We start from the raw sequence: 18365 nt of genomic DNA on the forward strand, positions 1-18365 counted from the left end.
TATGTGAAAGGAATGGATGAAAGTGGATGGAAATAGGAAAGTAGATAATCTTCCTCCCAATTCTAGCTATTTGGAATGAGGTGTCTTTTGCTATGTCAAATCAAATGTCAGCTGCACGATTTCCTTCCTGCAATGCCTTTAGCTACATCTTTTGCAATGATAAAACGATTAGTACTTTCGACGGATGTATACAATTAAGTGTTTATTTTTTGTGTAAAATGATTGATTCTTGTATACCAAAATGGTAGTACAGTCAGTAACCCAACCTTTGTTTTAGTTGGCCAAGTTTTAGCATTTGTCATTTCAAAAATGTCTACTTAAACCAGGATATGAGATTTTGCAAAAAATCAAGACAATATTATGATATGTGATAACTCGACATATTCGTCGTAAAACCAAATAAGTAAGGAAACAACGAACTGAGAAATAAGAAAAGTAAGGAATATGTAGGGCAAATAAAGGTAAAGCGATGCGGGCTTGGGAAGTTCTTTGGCCCAAATCTGATCCCAAACTTGGGACTAACACATTACGAGTCCAAACTCCAAAACGAAAAGGGGAAATGAAGCAAGCAAACATGAGCGCACACATTCTGTGCATCCTTCCTGCGCCACTCTAACATGATATCTTCACACAAAATAGTAATTGGAAATACAAACAATCGGAATCAGAAAAGTGTTTCTGGTTCGGTAATGTTGCAAGAATCAAACACAAGACCTTAGTTGCAAAGATAAACGCTATTAACCACTCATAATACCTACAAGTATATAATTTTAAAACACTATTACAGCAATTGGTAGGATCAAGAGGTCAACCAAACATCTGCTAAAAACTTATGCCAACAACTACCATGATATGTAGCGGTTTACCAAGTGGCTATAAGAAACTGTAGAGTACTGTCGAAGACTACCAAGACTTGTCGACAAAGGCATTTTATTGAGCATTTGACGTGCACAATAGAGTTGCACACACGAAGAAATAAAAAGAAGACATGGATGATAAATAAAAAAATCGAAGTAAGAAGATGTTGTAATTTAGTTTGGCATAGTTGTTTGTAGGGTCAAATACAATAGATATACAAATATACATAAAGTTTTTAAAGTTATTAAGGTCATAGACAACCAATAATCTTATACTGGTTCCGCCACTACCAAAGAGACTCCAACCTCAACATGCATGTCTCTCTCTAGTCGGTTAAAAATGCATTTAGCTTTACACGCGCCTTAAAATTTAGGCAAGGAATCTAAGTTGGAAGATGGTTTAGAACGGAAAAAAAACTCATAATGGAGATCTAGATGACACCATGACAGTATTTCAAGTCTATCACACGCTATCGTGCTTTTAACTTTTACAACAGTAAATTATTAATTTGAAACACCAAAACTAATAATGATTAATTTGAGACACAGATACCAACATAGCATTTTAAATTGCCAAAAAAAAATTTGTGGGTGGTGGACATGGGGAGAGATTTTTCAACGTGCCGAAACACAGAGTAGTATGTCATGTTATTATACACCAAGAGGATAGATGAGTTAACTAATCCTCACAATGGGCTAACAATAATATGATTCAAATTCGCTTTTAGCGAGAATCAAACATAAGATCTCTCATATATAAGTGATAGGAATACCGCTATATTGTAGTATTAGGAACCAAGTGCCCATCTACTTGTATAATAACATATGAATATATATGATCGTGTTCCTAGCACACTGAAAAGTTTTTTGTGAGCGTGGGTTTGGTGGACATGCAATGCAACTTTGCGAAGTGCGTCTCTGAATCAGCTGCGGTGGGGGCATCTAATCCTATAATCTAATCTATCAAAAGGAACTGTCATCCACTCACGCAAGATCTCATCCCCATGCAATTCCAAGCAACTTTTTTAAACCAACAGCATATTCTCTAGGGCAGCACAATCCCACCACCACCACCAACACCCCCAAAATTCACACAGCACCAAGAAAATAAAATAACATATAACAGAAGCAAAAAGGTGAGACTTCCGAATTCCAATGCTTTTGCTCAACAGTTTAGACCCAGAAACTTGATTAATTTCACTAAACAAGCCACTCCAAGGGAGAGATTGGAGTGCATACAAACAAGGAGATCACAGAGGGAGTTCTATATAAAGAGAAAAAGGCTCTTGTTTCTTTAGGCTTTTAAGAAACTTGGCCAACCTTCTTCACACCCACCCACCACTTACATGGAGAGAGATACATTCTTTTTTCACTAAAAAACCGAAGAGTCAAAACTTCCCACTACATAAAAAGCTACTACCCCCCCCCAACCAACCTAAACAGTTAAAAAGGGAAAAAAATACAAAGGGTATACAATGCAGAAAAAAGAAAAAGGTATTACACTAGATTGAATGATACACATAGGGCAACGTAAAGGGGTGAAATGGTCTTTTTCACCTTACAGGCAATTCGGGTTTTTACCGGGTCCTCCGTAGTAAAAGTAATGACCCCAATCCCCATTACTTCCAATTTGAACATCATAGCAGTTTGATTGCTCGGTGAAGGTGCCCAACCCTTTGGGGACCTTGAGATTATTTGAGCTATCAACAACTTGAATGTTTCTGAAATAACTTGCCTTGCCAAAACCTTCCTCCGGAAAACGTCCGCTGCCCATTTGGGTCGATGTGTGCTGGCCGTCCGGTTGTGAATTCACAACCTCACCTCCCCACTCAATCATGGAAGCACTGTCAGCCAAGTATGAGAAGAGGAATGAAGGCCAATAACCCAGCACATAGTCGTTCCCGAATTGCATCCACCAATGCCCCTCCTTTGGATCCTACAAGTAAAAACAACAGTTTTCCCATGTGAAAAAGTAGTAAATAATGTGTATCTATATTCCTATATTCCTATATAGCTTAAGCAAAACAAAGGAGTGAGAGGGCAATGCTATAGTCTTTCCCGTGACATGCATGCGGTGAAAGGTGAATGAAAGGAACTTGTCACCGTCCTGCATAAACAATGCTTGTCCCTTTATCAACTAGCGTGACTCACACACCCTTCTAATTTTCGGCCATCAGATCGGATGAATTGAAAAAGATCAACGGACAGAAATTAACAAAGGGTGTGTGAGAAGTAAAATGAGGTGTGTGGATAGCACACCCCAAAAGAAAATGCCAAAAGATTCTTAGAATCTGAACCAGAATCGATTTCTGCCCCCACCCCACCCCCTAAACCTCAAGAATTGCAAATGATGATGATGATGATGTACATATATGTGTATGTATATATAGATATAGATATATATATATATATATATTGCTTCTTATATTGCCTATGATGAATTTGATTCTCATCTATGCTGACATGCATCCTTTAGGAGTTTATCAACTCCATTCTTTTGTATTCTTTTACAACATGCTAGATGATCCATTTTGTGCTTTGCTTTTCACCTTCCAGACGAGTATGCTGATATCATACTGCGATCCTCGTAAACCCGAAACTGGAGAGATGCTTGCACCCATTGCTATTTCGCTGTTGATTTGAATGAAGCCTGAGCAGAGGAGGTTGTAGCAACCAGTGGCTTGATATGCATCACTCTGTAATGTAATCATGGAAAGAGCAAGGAAAAAACACATTAGCACAGCTATTAAAATTGAAAATAAAACAATCAGATAAGTGAAGACTAGAGAAACCAAAATGCAAGCCCAAAATTCAGGGGAAAATTTATGTTTTAGAAGCTTACAGTCCAGTAGGTAAACAGTCTTGTGTTGTTGTCACCATAGAGGTCCGGGCTAACCTGTTGTAGCAACAAGTATCAAGATCAATACTTCATGTTTAATTAAGAAAATAAGTAACTTTGTAAATCCGGGTTCGATTACTTATTGGCCTAGATTAAGAGAGTACCTGCCAGCCAGCTTCAATGCTGTTCAGATCTTCACCAAAAGACCCTCCTAATACCCACAGCTGAGACAAGCTGAACTCATTAGGCTGTTGTATCTTGGGCTCCCAAACATTTATGGTTGCCTTAGCTCCAAAATACTTATCTCCATTGACATAAGCAATTGCATGCTAATCACCCCAAATAAAACAAAGAAGTCAATTAAAACAAAACTAAGAAATCCAAAAAATAAAGTTCAAAACTAAGAAATCCAAACTAAGAACGCCCATCAGAGAAAGTTTACCTGATGACCACTTTCATTGGCAAGATCAGGATCTGCAGATTTTGGTATGGTTCTCTGCTTCTTCCTTCCATAATGTTTCACCGAACTCGCTCTCAGAATATCATCTTTCTTCGTTCTCCTTACCGGAATAGTATCTTCCGGGCATCTCCCATTCACATGCCACAGCTGGGTATTAGCTTTTTCTTTTGTTTTTTCGGCCACTTTGCTCTCAGCAAACAACCCTTCTGGATGGTCGCTAGGCCTCATCTGATAAACATAACAGACAAGAGTAAACTCAGAAACAAGGCAATAGGCAAAAGGAACAAAAAACTGTCAAATTTAAAGATGCATTGTTGAGGAAAATGGACCTGGATTTTGTGGTCTTTGAGGTAAGGGTGATCGAAAGCCGGTTGCTGAGAGATATGAACACAGTCTATAACATCTCCATCTGGGCTCTATCATCAAAAATCAAGAGAGTCTCAAGTCAGATCTTGCAACAGAAGCACTACAAGATACCACAACAAAGAAACTTGCTAACTCTCACGAATCAAGAGAAAAAATTACTTGAACAATGTTTGGTGATAACAAATGGGGGCCTGATTACACAATATTGCTACAATTTTTTTATTTTTTCATTTTTCTGATCTTCTGTTCCTACTTTTAAACGGAAATCATTGTAAAGAGAGAGGAAAGAGGAAACAATAACTAAATCATTGCTTTGTTTAAAAAAAAATAATAATAAGCTTCTGCAGAACAAACAATATAGTGAAAATCATAGGGGAAAACCCATTTGCTTACACCCCCATTTGGTCGCTGAGAAAACAATAAGAAAATACAAATAAATCAAACATTTTTACCAAAAGAAATGAATAAAACTAATTCAAAACAACAGAAAATGTATAAATTTCTTCACTTTCTTCCGTTTTCCACCGCTCTTCCAGAAACCCAACAAAGGGATAGAACAAAAAAAAGCAAGAAAGCTCTTTCCTTTTTTTTATTTTTTCAAAAAAATCAAACAGAGCCCAAGAAAGTTGAATGAAGAAAGAATGTAAAGTTAAAGAAAAAGAGGGAAAAAGAGGAAACCTTGATGCTTTTCACGGCGGGTTTGTTCAAGCGGTTGAGGTGCCTCTGGACATCAAGGTTCTGCCTTGAAGAAGCACTCAATCTGGCAGCACAAGATAGAGATATCAAGGCCAATAGGCAAAGGGCCAGAGCCAGAGCTCTCCCTGAGCTCCCTCTGCTGCACCCAGCAAACTCCATTGGTAAACCCAGTAAAACAAAGACCCAAAAAGCTCAAAAACCAGAGCTCTCTCTCTCACTCTCACTCTCACAGTGCTACAAGTTTAGAGCTCAAGCAAGCACATTGATCGTTACCCAGCAACACAAGACCCCTCTCTCTCTCTCTGCCTCTCTCTCTCTGTCTCTCTCTGAGAGCCCAAATGAAGCAGCTTTGCAGGGTGAGGTGTTTCTGCTTCAACCTTCAACGCCAAAATCCAATAAAACTGCCCACCTCTAGCCCTCCCTCCCTGTCTCTCTCTCTCTCTAGAACCCACTTTCGGAACTTTGTCGTTTTATCTCTCCACTTTCACCATTTAGAACCAAATAAAATTAAAAAAAGGAAGTGCACATTTCTTTCTTTCTTGTCCTTAACAATGCCCCTCTTTCTTTCTCTCTCTACTTCCTTTCAATTTTTAAGCTTTTACTCGAGCACGATGGGATTGGGAGCTAACTACCAACGAAAAAAAAGTCAAAAATAATTAAGTAAAAGGGATTAACGTAGAAAATTGTTTTAAAATTTAATTGTACAACCCCAGTGCATAATTAGATTTGCAAAGGGTCAATAATTGTTCATTAATACAAATACAAAAGTAAATTAAAGACATTAAGTTTTTTCTTATTTTTTACGTTAAATGTGTGATTTTTTTTTTTACGTTAAATGTGTGATAAACACTCAAAAGTTTGGTCAACCATCCACTTATTGTTCTTAACTTAACTATTTGTACCAATAGGTGTGTTTTATAAGAGAAGATCACAGAGTCAAATCATCCAATATAAATTGTAACTTATTATGTTATTTTTATCATTCTTTAACATGGTGATAAGTGGAGCTAAGTCGCAAAAAAAAAATAATAATAATAATTAACTCTCGTCATAGTAATTGTTGAGGCATACATGTTAATCAACTAAATAGAGGGTGTATCATTTTCTTTTTCTTTTTTAATATAAGAGGATGATGCATTATGTGATTGTTAATTGTTACTAAAATCATCAATTTATTATACAACATAAATAACTAAACACTTTCTAATTTGATTATCTTTTTATAGGAATTACTTTTAAATGTCACAACTCACAACTGTATATACAAGAAGGGACACTCCGAACCGTGAAGGGCCTATGTGGCAAATGCAATTATTTATGTAATTTGCGGGTGATATCTTGCTTTTGAACTTTTAAGTAACGGAATTAATAAAATAAAACTTTTAATAAAACAATATCTTGATAGGTATCGAGCTAACACTAATATAATATATCATTTTATTTATATGAGTTAAATTTAAAAATTTTCATTTATAAATTAAAAAAATATCAGTAAATCATAAATTTAGTTAGTAATTAAAATAAAAGGAAAACTAATAAAAAGTGACACATCCCGACCGAAATCAGGGTATGCTGGCCGTCATGTGAGAGTGACGTAACCATGTGCACAGTGCAGAAGCTAAGAATAATAATAAAAGTACGAATAAATAAAAACCAAGCTATACACATAGTAGATAACATACATGTGCAAGCATAAGTGTGAAAAATAATAATATTCAGAGCACAAAAGACTTAGTGTAGTCCAGAGGAATAAACACTAACGAAACACACCAAGAGATGGTCCAACACTGGTGATAATCTGTCAGATATGCCGTGAATTCCTCAAGAGCCTAACCTTGACCGTGGTGTGCAGACGAGGACGTCAGGCCCCTAAGGGGGGTAGATTATGACATCCCACATCGTCCAGGGGTGTGATCCTTAAATGTATATTCTTATCCTTACCTAACACGAGGCCTTTTGAGAACTCACTAGCTTCTGGTTCCGTTAGAGCTCTGAAGTAAAGCGAGAAAGGGGCTAGAGCAATCCTATGATGGGTGACCCACTGAGAAGTTGCTCGTGAGTTCTCAAAAACAAAACCCTGAGGGAATGGTAAGCCCAAAGAGGACAATATCGTACTACGGTGGTGGAACGGGTCCGTGAAGTGATCCGCTCCGGGCCAAGATGTGACAAAAAGAGCTTGAAAACTTTGAGTTTTAAACAAAATAAGAGGTGAAGTGAATAGTACTATAATTGATTTTTTATATAAAAATGTAATTTTTCATTAAAATAAATAATACCGAAATTTTTTTATTACAGTTCCTTAAAATAAAAGCTAGATGTATAATTAAAAAAGATATTTTGGGTGTTGAAAATAAACCAGATTCTTTTGAAGGGAAGGTCGACCGGATAATATAAATAATATGGTGCTACAGCAGCTTGGTTTGTCGTTTGGAAAGGCTGCTATTTGGGAGGTCCATGAAACATCTTTCCAGTTTCTCATTTTTGCCTTCTCATTAAAAAAGGGACCCACGTTACATTTACCAAATTGTCCATATTGTTGGTACTTATATTTCTCATTTTTGCCTTCTCATTAAAAAAGGGACCCACGTTTTCATACGTCTCGTTAATTTCTGTTATTTGATCTTCTTTAATGCATCAAATTCAAAGGCCAAAAATTAAAATAGTGTGAAAAAAGTAAAAAGAGATGTGTAAATATCACACCACTTGTTTTATCCTTTCAAACTTTTACTTCGCTGTATTATTTTTCAAACTCGAGAACGACTTGTAGCTAGTCATTCTTGTTGCATAGGATATAGTTCTCCTGTAATGAAGATGGACTTTATACATTTTTGGACTAAACGTGGCTATGACCCTTATAGTACCCTAGAATCAATTAGAAGGAGGTCTCTTCCAAATATGCATAATGCCTTGAATTTTAAGAAGAAGAAAAAAACATAGTATTATTTACAATTACATGTCTATCTCTTTTGTTATATATATATATATATATATATATATATGTATATGTATAACCGATTACATTTAAAAAGTATTAGGATTGAAAACAAGATTTGTGAAGTTATGAAATAGAGAGGGAAGCAAGAATGAAGTTTACATGATTGAATTGTTGATTTCATCCATGTGTGTGGAATGGAAAGAGTAATTTGGTGTAATTAGGTAGTGGGGTCCTAAATAATTGCATATTTTAATCATCATTTAGTGGGGAATCCAAGGAAAATTGCTTTGTGTGATCTATATGACCAACCCAAAGTCCTCCTTTTAATATTAATCTTCACAAAAGTAAAAAAAATAAAAAACCTTTGCTGTTAAGCATAAATGAGACGACTTCTTAAGACTTACGAGGAAGCAGGCACTATAATTGAAGAGCAGAGAATCCTTGACACCGTGGAGTCTCATCCACGATCATGTCTTTTTTTTTTTGTTATTCTGGACAAAGATTCTTTTTTTTGCAATATTATTTTAATGGCGGCACCACCACCACCATCATATTATTCTATACTTTTTAACATGCATAATTAATTAAACATTTAATGGCAGGCAGCGGCTAACATTTTAATTTTATGCATAATTAAACAGATAAATATATTAATTAGGAGGGGATACTGGGAACAATGGTCCTCTCCTCCCCCCATTTAATATCCTATTTTCAACCATGGAAATGCACAATTTCCCAAACCCACTAACAATTGTATTCCTTGCTATATTACCCCTTCATAAATAAATAAAAACAGATGAGATTAGTCTAGCGAACAATTCACATTCTAGATCATATTAAGATTTGTCTAGTTAATATTTCTTCCACGTCAAAGTTAATTGCATTAATTTTCGACTCAATATCAACAACTATAACGCTGGAAAAAAAAAATCAACTATATAATCAGTAATATCGGCTATGTATTTCACTCGTCAAGTTAATGCACTTCGACCAATAAGTTTAATAATTTAGTGAATCACAAGCAATAGCAATGTAGCATGTGTTGAGTGATTTTGGTTTGAGTGATGAACAATGAGTGTGTGAGCGCAATCTGAGTCTGAGGCAACTTCTGCACTTTTCACATGACAATTATTGTCATCTTATACGCACAATAATATCATAAACTTGCGAGGCAACTTCTGCTTGCCAATTTCCTTCTTCCTTCTTCAGTCCACTTTGACCAGCTTAAAACTTTGCGCTTTGTTCATGACAAGTAAAGTAACTATTATTTCTGTCATTATATTAAGAAATGAAATTATAGAAACAACAAATACATTCTTCCTTCCCGCCAGAGAGATAATATGACACTCCTCCAGAATATTTCATTAGCATGAGACTAGCTAGGGCAATGGAGTCTGAACCTCCACTGTGGAACACAACACTGGAAGGTTTCGAGTGCCTCAACACTACTGCATTGCCATTATCTGTGTGTGTGTGTGTGTATATATATATGTATATATATGTATATGTATATGCTGCTTCCACCGAAATATTAAATTAATTAGTTAATCTGTCAATGAGTTAAATTTATATTTAAGATTAAACTGGTGGTAGTTCAGTAATTTCCGATGTTCATCTTCTCAGAATCCCAATGAAATTGAAAGGTGTCCCGTCAGCTGCCTTCATGATGACAAAGGTGGAGATATGACTGACGCAGAGCCGCAGAGGGGACCCGTCGCTTCTTATTTTCGCAAAACGCCGTTACTTCCCTCACCTGCCTGCCACAGTGACTCTTCTCTCATCACCAATCTATTTGTGGTTTTTTCCCTTTTTTTATTATTATTTTTTTTATTTTATTTTTTTATAGAAAGTATTATTGGCATTTTAAAAATTTTATTATACACTCTTCATATGTATTTTTCTTTTTAAATATAGAAAATTTTGTAGAATAAGAATTTTGAAATGTTAATAACAATTCTTTTTCTTTTTCCAAAACATTTTGCTTTTCTATTTAGCACGAAAATAAATTATACACTTATCCATTACAAAACCCTAAAACAAATAACTCGTGTGTTAGTATCGTGTTATTGCTTGCATGTGTAATTTAACAAGTATATAATTGTTTTTTCTGTAATTAATTTATATGAAATTTTCCGTATTTTACAATATGATTGAATTTAAGAGGAAACTTGATATAAGTTCAATTTTTTGAGCCAATGGTAGGAATAGTCCAGTTTATTAAAATAAGTCTAATTTGTTATATTTAATTATTTAATTATCAATAGTTATCTGTTCAATGATAAGATTTATTATAAAAATCAAATTTCTTCCCAATTATCTCTTTGCTTATTTATTTTTATTTATCTTTTTGTTATTTCTCGTTCTTCCTCCAGTTTTAAACCCCATTTATAAATTTTATTTATAATTTTTATAATCAACCTATATCATATGTTAATTATATTTATCTACCTATATGACACATTCTTTTTTTATAATCAACATGTCACAGATTAATGTGTCTTGCTTGTATGTATGTTATGTTTTTTCTACCTTTTAATTAGGTTTCATATCTCACATATAGGTATTATATACATTCATATATTTGTTACTTGAGTTAGGGTAGAATGCTTTGCGGATAAATTTATGTTAGTATATTAGTTTTTTTTGTTATAAGATATTAAATTTTTTTTTTTTTTTTTTGGAGTTCGAAAATGCATAATATTAGAAGATTTTAATTGATTTTTAATATTTTTAGAAAATATAAAATGAGTATAAAAGAAATAAAAACATATAATTAAATAACTGGATTCACTTGTAAAAACATTGTACGTTTTTGGATCTGGATCTAAAAGCCCCTTGATTTAACTAAGTTCAATTAGCTAAAAGTTACCAGAGGAATGGGAACTGCTTCAGTTGGATTTTTGGTGGATTAGGGTCTAGACCATTCTTTGCTAAAAGATTAAACCAAGTGATAAGTTGGTTCAGATGAATCTAGTTTCACGTCGGCACACATGAATGCCATGAATGCCCGATATCAATATGACATGAACAAAATAGTGAGAAAGCTGTATGAGGTAACAAACTCACTGAGTCACAACGGATTGGCACCTCTAACATTTGGGCACCATCGAATATTTCTTAGATACAGACTAACAACCACTACTAAATAGTTCAATAATAATCTTATCTCCAATTTGTATTTGGTCACATGCTAGCAGAATATGTTAAAAAAATCTCGATGTTACTAGATATAACTACTCAGTTACATATTGTATTTCATTTTATCATTTTTCTGACATGCAATTTACATTTTAATAGAAAACCACATGTATAAACATGCAAAGTGGAGCACTATTGTTTGTGCTTGGTACCTATACGAACTGCTTGGAATTTCAATTAGGAAAATTGGGTTTTGTAGCACTTCTACAAACCCACCAACTATAATAGCTATGTTCTCAAAATACAACCTTTACTAGTCATCTTTGGCGAAAGTACTTTCAATATAATATGTTATCGACACAATATTAATACATTTTCAGCACAATATTGATACCTTGTCGATACAATATTTTTTAGCAAGAAGCTTTTAACTTGAGGTATTTTCATTAAAGAAGGCTAATAAAGATTGTATTTTGAAAGCATAGCTAATTTTGATTGTTGTATTTATAAAAGGTAATATTAGAGAGATTATTTTGTAAATTAAATAACATAAAAATTGATAATTGAATTATTACTTAAACTTAATTAACGTACTTATTTTACATTGATGACATATTATTTAATTTATAAAATTAATCATTCTAGCATTACCTATTTATGTGCTTGGTCAAATTTGGATCAAGAAGTGCAAGATGGTCAAATGGTAATCCAAAAAGAGAGGTGGATGATGGATTTGATCATTCGAGTCGAAAATCATCACCCGTATAAAATTATAGGAATCCACGGGCAGCAACAACAAAGAAGTGATGCCAAGGGACTTTTTAACACCCGTGCGGTAGCATCAGCCACCGTACACGTGTACATACACTTACCAGTCCCCGCCCGTGACCGTGAGCATCAAACTGTTGGCGCGAATCACGAGCAACGGTCAAAAACAATAGAAAAGTAAAAAAAAAATCAGTGAGGAAGGCAAGAGAATCCAAAGCCAATTGGAAAAAGTCATAATTTGAGATTCAAAATTGTACCCACTGGGACCCACTCACTCTGATCTCTGTCAGTTTTATGGCATGGTAATGTGTACGTATAAGGCAGGCGTCTGGTATGGTATAGAGTAGTGGATAGTAGTATCGGGATTATCGGGAGGTGGGTGTGGTCATGTGTGTCTGTGTCTGATTGTGTCACCAGCACAGCACATGGGTTCCTGTTGTGTTGTGGGTGTTAATTATGAGAAAATAGCCTTGTTATGTGTTTTGTGTGTTGCAAACTTGCACAGTGGGGGTGGGCTCATTGCTACTTTGACACAACATTATGGACATTATTGTCCATTAACATCTTGATTGGCACATGTGAACGAGCATCCTCTTCGGATTATTTTTGTAAGAATACTTTTTGGATTTTCTTTTTAAGGATTTTGAGATTTATAAATCGTGTATATTCATCGTATATTATGCAGTCAATTTTTATCGGGTATTATTTGTATTCAATTTTAAGTAAAAAATTTTAAAATTATTTTTTACTACACTATATACGATGAATGAACATGATTTAATAGATTTCAAGATATGATCTTCACAAAGAGGATCCTGGTTTGGCACATGTCACATTTCTATGTGTCTTTGTACCTCTCGTAAGAAAGTAACTTTATAATATGGATACAAATATAACATTACCGTAGCAATTCAAATCGATGATATAATGTTGTGAAATTTTTTTTATACATAACAATAACTCATTGACACGAATGTTAAGTTTATTGGAGCCATGAAAATATAAAGTGTATATATAAGCATGAGTGAACAAAATATATTTTTAATGAAAAAAATAATCGGTGAAATTTAAAATAAGAGTAATGCTAGAAAAACTAAATTTGAAAACAAAGTTTTGAAAACTAAAGACATGGAAGTTAATGATTGGTTCATTACTTAAATGTTGATAAACGTGCTTATTTCTATTGGTGATACATCATTTAGTTTGTAAATTTAGTTTTCAAATTTAATCACTCTACCATTAGTCTTAAAGTAAATACGATAGCTTTTCATAGTCACGTTTCAAGTGCTCAAGTCTTGACCTTTAATGTGTCGGGATCATGTACATGATGTATGGATTTGGGGCACTAGCAGCCTTAGGTCGCAGCTTAGGTGTAAAGGTCTTGGCGCAGCGCATGGGGTTGAATCCCGGTAGTGAGATTTCAGGCGTCGGAATCTTCGAGGTCTGGTTTTGGCTACGAGGTCGGAATTACGAAGTGCCGAGAACCGGGATCCCGATCCCGAATCCATTCTTAGGGTCAAGATCGTAGGTCAATTCTTGGGTTTGGGCTTCAACTGCTGGAGTACCGGTTCGAGTTGAGTCTCAATAATTGAAGAAAACAAATGCATGCATGACAACTTGTTCTTTCTTCCTTGGGTTTTGAAAGAACTTACCAGGCATGTTATTGACTTAGTTTTTATAGCTAGCATTTCAAGTTCAACAACTTTCCATGATCCGTATGGGAAGTCTACTGTTTCTTAAAATCCTTTCTGCTTTAATTTTTCTTAAATCAGTAAACTAAATTATGAAACGAGTAATTAATTCTAATCTAAAACGTTAAGTTTTTATGCTTTATTTCCTTAACTATTAAGGCAATGTTAGGGAGACTAAATTTGCAAACTAAATAATGTGTCATAAATAAAAATAAGCACGTTCATCAGCGTGTATGTAATAAACCAATCATCAACTTGCATGTCCTTTAGTTTTCAAAACTTTATCTACAAATTTAATCTCCTTAGCACTACTCTAACTATTAACCTTGTGATTGTGAAAGTGTGAAAGGGTTCATTATCTTGGACTTAGGCACAAATCAGTGGTGCATGCATGAGTCATGACTCAAAACTTTTGTATGCACCTTCGAAACAAAAGTATCTTTTTTATATCAATTAAAATATAGTTTTCTATTAATGCCTTCATATATTTTTTTTTCTTTTTGAAGAATATTAATGCATGCTGACTCTTTACTTTTGAGATATGTATATATATTCTAAACTCAAAATAAATTTAGAAAAGGTTACTAATCTGTTGGTGATTATGTATAAGAAAATAGTTAAAGCTCATGATCAACTAACCAAATAAAAAGGCTTCAATCGAAAGGAGCTTTTTCTTTTTCTTTCTTTGGCCTTTGGCCACGATTCGTAGCAAATTGCGGCATACGCTTAACAATCAATTCCAAGGCATGTCAACTTTTATTTTTGGGACAAAAACTTTAAGAATGGCTCATAAAGTTATTATATTAAGTTTAGAAAGTTATATCCAGATTTAGTCTTGCATTAGGTAAAGATAAAAAATAGTTACTTCTGTTATTTTCTTCTAACAACAATAAAGAACCTAGTATTCTATATTTATATACCCAAAAAATTGTAAATTACTTGCACAGAGGAATAAACTTGGCTTCTCAATAGACGAAGTGAAGTTCCTCCTCAATTCATTACGTGCCTGGTTCATAGAACTTTATGTTTATGACTGGAACGGTGCATATTATAAATCATTATGTAAAAATTATCTCTGCAAAATATAATTGAAAATGAGATCGTTTAGTCATCGAACTGGTATAAAAACAAATTGATGAATTTAGTAAAAGAATTATGAACCGTCTAACTATTTGCTATAACTGATTGACTAAATAATCATAGTTTTAATTGTGTTTTTGTAAGATAATATTTAATTAGGTTGATTAAGTACCGAAACCAAAATGATCCTTTATAATATGATTCATGAATAATTCTGATCATAAATTCAAAACTTTTTAAGGCGGTCACTAAGTAAATTCACAAAGAACTCCTCAATCCTAAGGAGCTAGCCAAACCTATTCTCACCTACAAAAAGAAAAGAGAATATGGGATAGGGGTGTGATATCCACACACACCCTATTTTACTTCTCATACATTTTTTTAATTTTTGGCCGTCGAATCGGATGAATTAAAGAAGATCAATGAACATAAATTATCAAGGGGTATGTGAAAAATAAAATGAGATATGTGGATAACACACCGTAAGATAACAGGTGCATTGTCTCTTGCACCGAACACTTGCCTTTGTCAACGTCGGCGAGCCATGCATGCATTATGAATGGCTGGTTTTTGCTCCTTCAGAGAACCATAGAAAATGCATATTATGAACATATATATATATATTTTATTCAAATGCGTTTGTTTTAAGAGGATAGTTGCAGACAAATTATTGGGTTGGGAAAAGAAACAAAAGAAGCACAGCTGCACAGGAAAAACATACAAACGTGCAATGAAGAGCAATACAACAATGCTGTTACTGTTATCCAATTAAGGCCGAATGTGGTGGGGCAAATTACGGGCCAAGTTATAAGAAATTAAGAATAGACGAATCAATGACATTTATTTTTCTTGTTCGGTTGGATTTTATTTTTTTTACTTTCGCTAATTTGTTTTGATTTGCTGACCAGAGATTAGGCCTTCTATATAAAACAAAAATTTGTAGAAAAATATATAGTTCTGGTGGAAAACTGGCAAATAATGTGGTACTAGATCGGACGCAAAAGTCCATGGACATGTGAACCGTAGGTTGTATATGTCATATGGGATCGGTACAACTGGTGGTTAGTTTAATGAAATTAAGTTCCATATTCTGAGTCCTAAATCTTTTATTCTTTGATGATCCATACAGAGTAGATAAAGTTTGATATTGAATTTTAGTGCCCCTGGAAACCTCAAGGATTTTTATTTTTGGTGCCCTATATACTTGATGATACAAATAATACACCATTTTGAACATGCAATCATGCAAGTAAGTTAAATTGTGAAACGAGAAGAGGAGGATGTGAAGAATTCTTAATTTGCATGCTCTGACAGAACAAAAATGTTTTCGGAAGATTTGTCTTCAAACTAATATGCGCCGACACACATACACACACATATACATACATACATACATACATACATACATACATACATATATATATATATATATATATATATATATATATATATATATATAAACATGATCATCCTTATTGATTGTCATAAGCAAACCGCCAAGTGATAAGAAAAACAATACAAAAACTACACTTCTTTAGCCCTTTCATCCGTATAATATTCGTTATGGTGTATTTAATTTAAACTATACATTGAAAATATTCATGGGCAAATATTAGCTCACATCTCAGTGGAAAATCACAGTTTGTCATTTTTTATCCCAAAAAAAAAAAAAAAATCAGAGTTTGCCATCTACTGCAGAGAATTCTCTTGTTAATTTCAATAAATTATTTTCACACGTATGTCAAAACCAGGATTTGCAAATAAGAGAGAATATATTAACGAGCATGCAATTTTATTATATATGTTGGAAGACTGAAGCTTTCAGCTTGCAGCACGGTGCCGATCCGCCTACCATATTAGTCAAAAAGGCTGCTAGAGAAAGGGCAAATATACTTTGCAGGAGGGGGACGAGGCTCCATCTTGGAAAATTGAAAACATGGATTATGGTACAAATCTTGAAATCTCCGAATGACTTTATTGTGCTGTGTGACAGACAAGATTACTAAAAGAAAGCAATGTCGAACTTCAAACGCTGATCTCAACTGCAAAATTATTAATTTTTATTTAATTCTTTTCAAAACATGAATTTTTCCTTCATTAAATTAAGGAGGGCCGACTAATCCACACAAAAGAGAATTAGGGATAGTGAGTGCAATTTCCCCATAGCCTTGAGCATGGCTGTTGATTAAAGGGAAGGTATCAGGCCAAATATCTCAAAGTGGCCGAGACAAGGTTAGGGAGCCAATAATAGTTAAGCACTGTGGCATGCGAGCTTCATCTTACCAATCCTAAGGGTGATTGGTAATTTGGTATGAACCAAACAAGAAGCAACCATTATTTTAGGCTTGACCGTTTGTGGCGACACCCATTACCCATTAGATAATAAGTCAGCAAAAATTGATGCACCCCACAAGGCATTACCCGATACCCACCAAGTGGAAAAGTTGGAAAGTTGGGAGGAGAAAGGCGATCACCATCAGTAGTCATATGTCCAGAGAAACAAAGAAAAAGAAGGTATATGCATTGCCTTTTTCTAATGGGGTAATGTAATTGCATATTTGATAAGTCTCTCTGAAGAACTAAAGCCTAGCTCTTACTGCCCTTTTTCCTCGTCATGATTGTGCTATGAAAATGTAGCACTTGCTAACAATGGGCACCAAACCTACCTTAATCATTAGACACGACAAAGAAAATTGAAAAGCCAATGCCCCACATGTTTGGAACATATACACCATATACACCGTGATTGGTGTATGATGCCAGCTCTATTATTTCCTTTACGAAAAAATTTCACATTCTAAACTACTACAATCTATTGAACAAGGATCAAATTTTAGGATAAAGAGGTAATCACATTGTCTTGGCTAATTACCCTAAGAGGGCTAGCAAACCTTTATATTTGGAACTACGTTTCTTCTACTTTCTCATTTCTTTTTATGATCAAGCAATGTTACTTAATGATCGAAACCGTATGTTGTCTAGGTCACTTTTTAAAGATCAACTTTGCAACAAAAGAACCAAACAAGTAATAATCAAATCGTTAGATAAACGTTGTTATAATTTTAGTGTTTAGAAGATTTATTGAACAACCAGTAAAAGATTTCAAATGCTATTAATTTTTTGTAAGAATAATGTTGTTAGCATTCTTCTTTGGCCTAAACCACGTCTCTCTTATTTCACTTGTCGCTCTGTGTTTTTACCTATGCTGATAGAACAATGGTAATAATCTACAACCATCATGATCCAGGTCCTCTACTGAAATGGATTCTCGTCACCGCATCACACGTGATAAAGATGAACAGCCTCCTCTAGGGTCTAGCTAATGCTAAGGAAAAACTGGAAAGCACATCGCAATCAACAGCTAAGATACAACTGCAAACATATCCATGTTTGACTTGTGTATGCATGCCATGTGCCGTGTTTGGCTACGAGAAGAAACATATTGTTCTAGCCAAGTTGGCCAAGCTCATATTTGCAACATGCAACATGCCATGTGCCAGGAGATTAGAAAACATGAACTGCATGAGGCAGTAAA

The 18365-nt window shown here is 34.4% G+C and overlaps 1 protein-coding gene across 1 annotated transcript; it reads right to left on the bottom strand.

The window, feature by feature from the left end:
* Nucleotides 1–2029: 2029 nt before the first annotated feature.
* On the bottom strand, nucleotides 2030–5784 carry LOC137715073 (protein neprosin). Its single transcript, XM_068454294.2, has 7 exons — nucleotides 5201–5784; nucleotides 4486–4572; nucleotides 4139–4384; nucleotides 3861–4025; nucleotides 3700–3753; nucleotides 3407–3553; nucleotides 2030–2793 (listed from the first exon to the last, which is right to left on the bottom strand). Exons 1-7 carry the CDS (start codon nucleotides 5375–5377, stop codon nucleotides 2416–2418), a joined length of 1254 nt encoding a protein of 417 aa, XP_068310395.2. The 5' UTR covers nucleotides 5378–5784; the 3' UTR covers nucleotides 2030–2415.
* Nucleotides 5785–18365: the final 12581 nt, after the last annotated feature.

Source organism: Pyrus communis, chromosome 3 (assembly GCF_041283825.1).
Source record: "Pyrus communis isolate YQ-2024b chromosome 3, ASM4128382v1, whole genome shotgun sequence".
In the NCBI taxonomy this organism is placed as follows: Eukaryota; Viridiplantae; Streptophyta; class Magnoliopsida; order Rosales; family Rosaceae; genus Pyrus; species Pyrus communis.

What these genes read in the sequence shown, in the direction of transcription:
- LOC137715073 (XM_068454294.2), bottom strand. Translation starts at nt 5,377, where the DNA reads ATGGAGTTTGCTGGGTGCAGCAGAGGGAGCTCAGGGAGAGCTCTGGCT. An exon ending in CCGCCGTGAAAAGCATCAAG is followed by an intron (nt 4,573 to 5,200) that starts GTTTCCTCTTTT and finishes TTTTGATGATAG; the next exon opens with AGCCCAGATGGAGATGTTAT. An exon ending in CCAATGAAAGTGGTCATCAG is followed by an intron (nt 4,026 to 4,138) that starts GTAAACTTTCTC and finishes TGGGGTGATTAG; the next exon opens with CATGCAATTGCTTATGTCAA.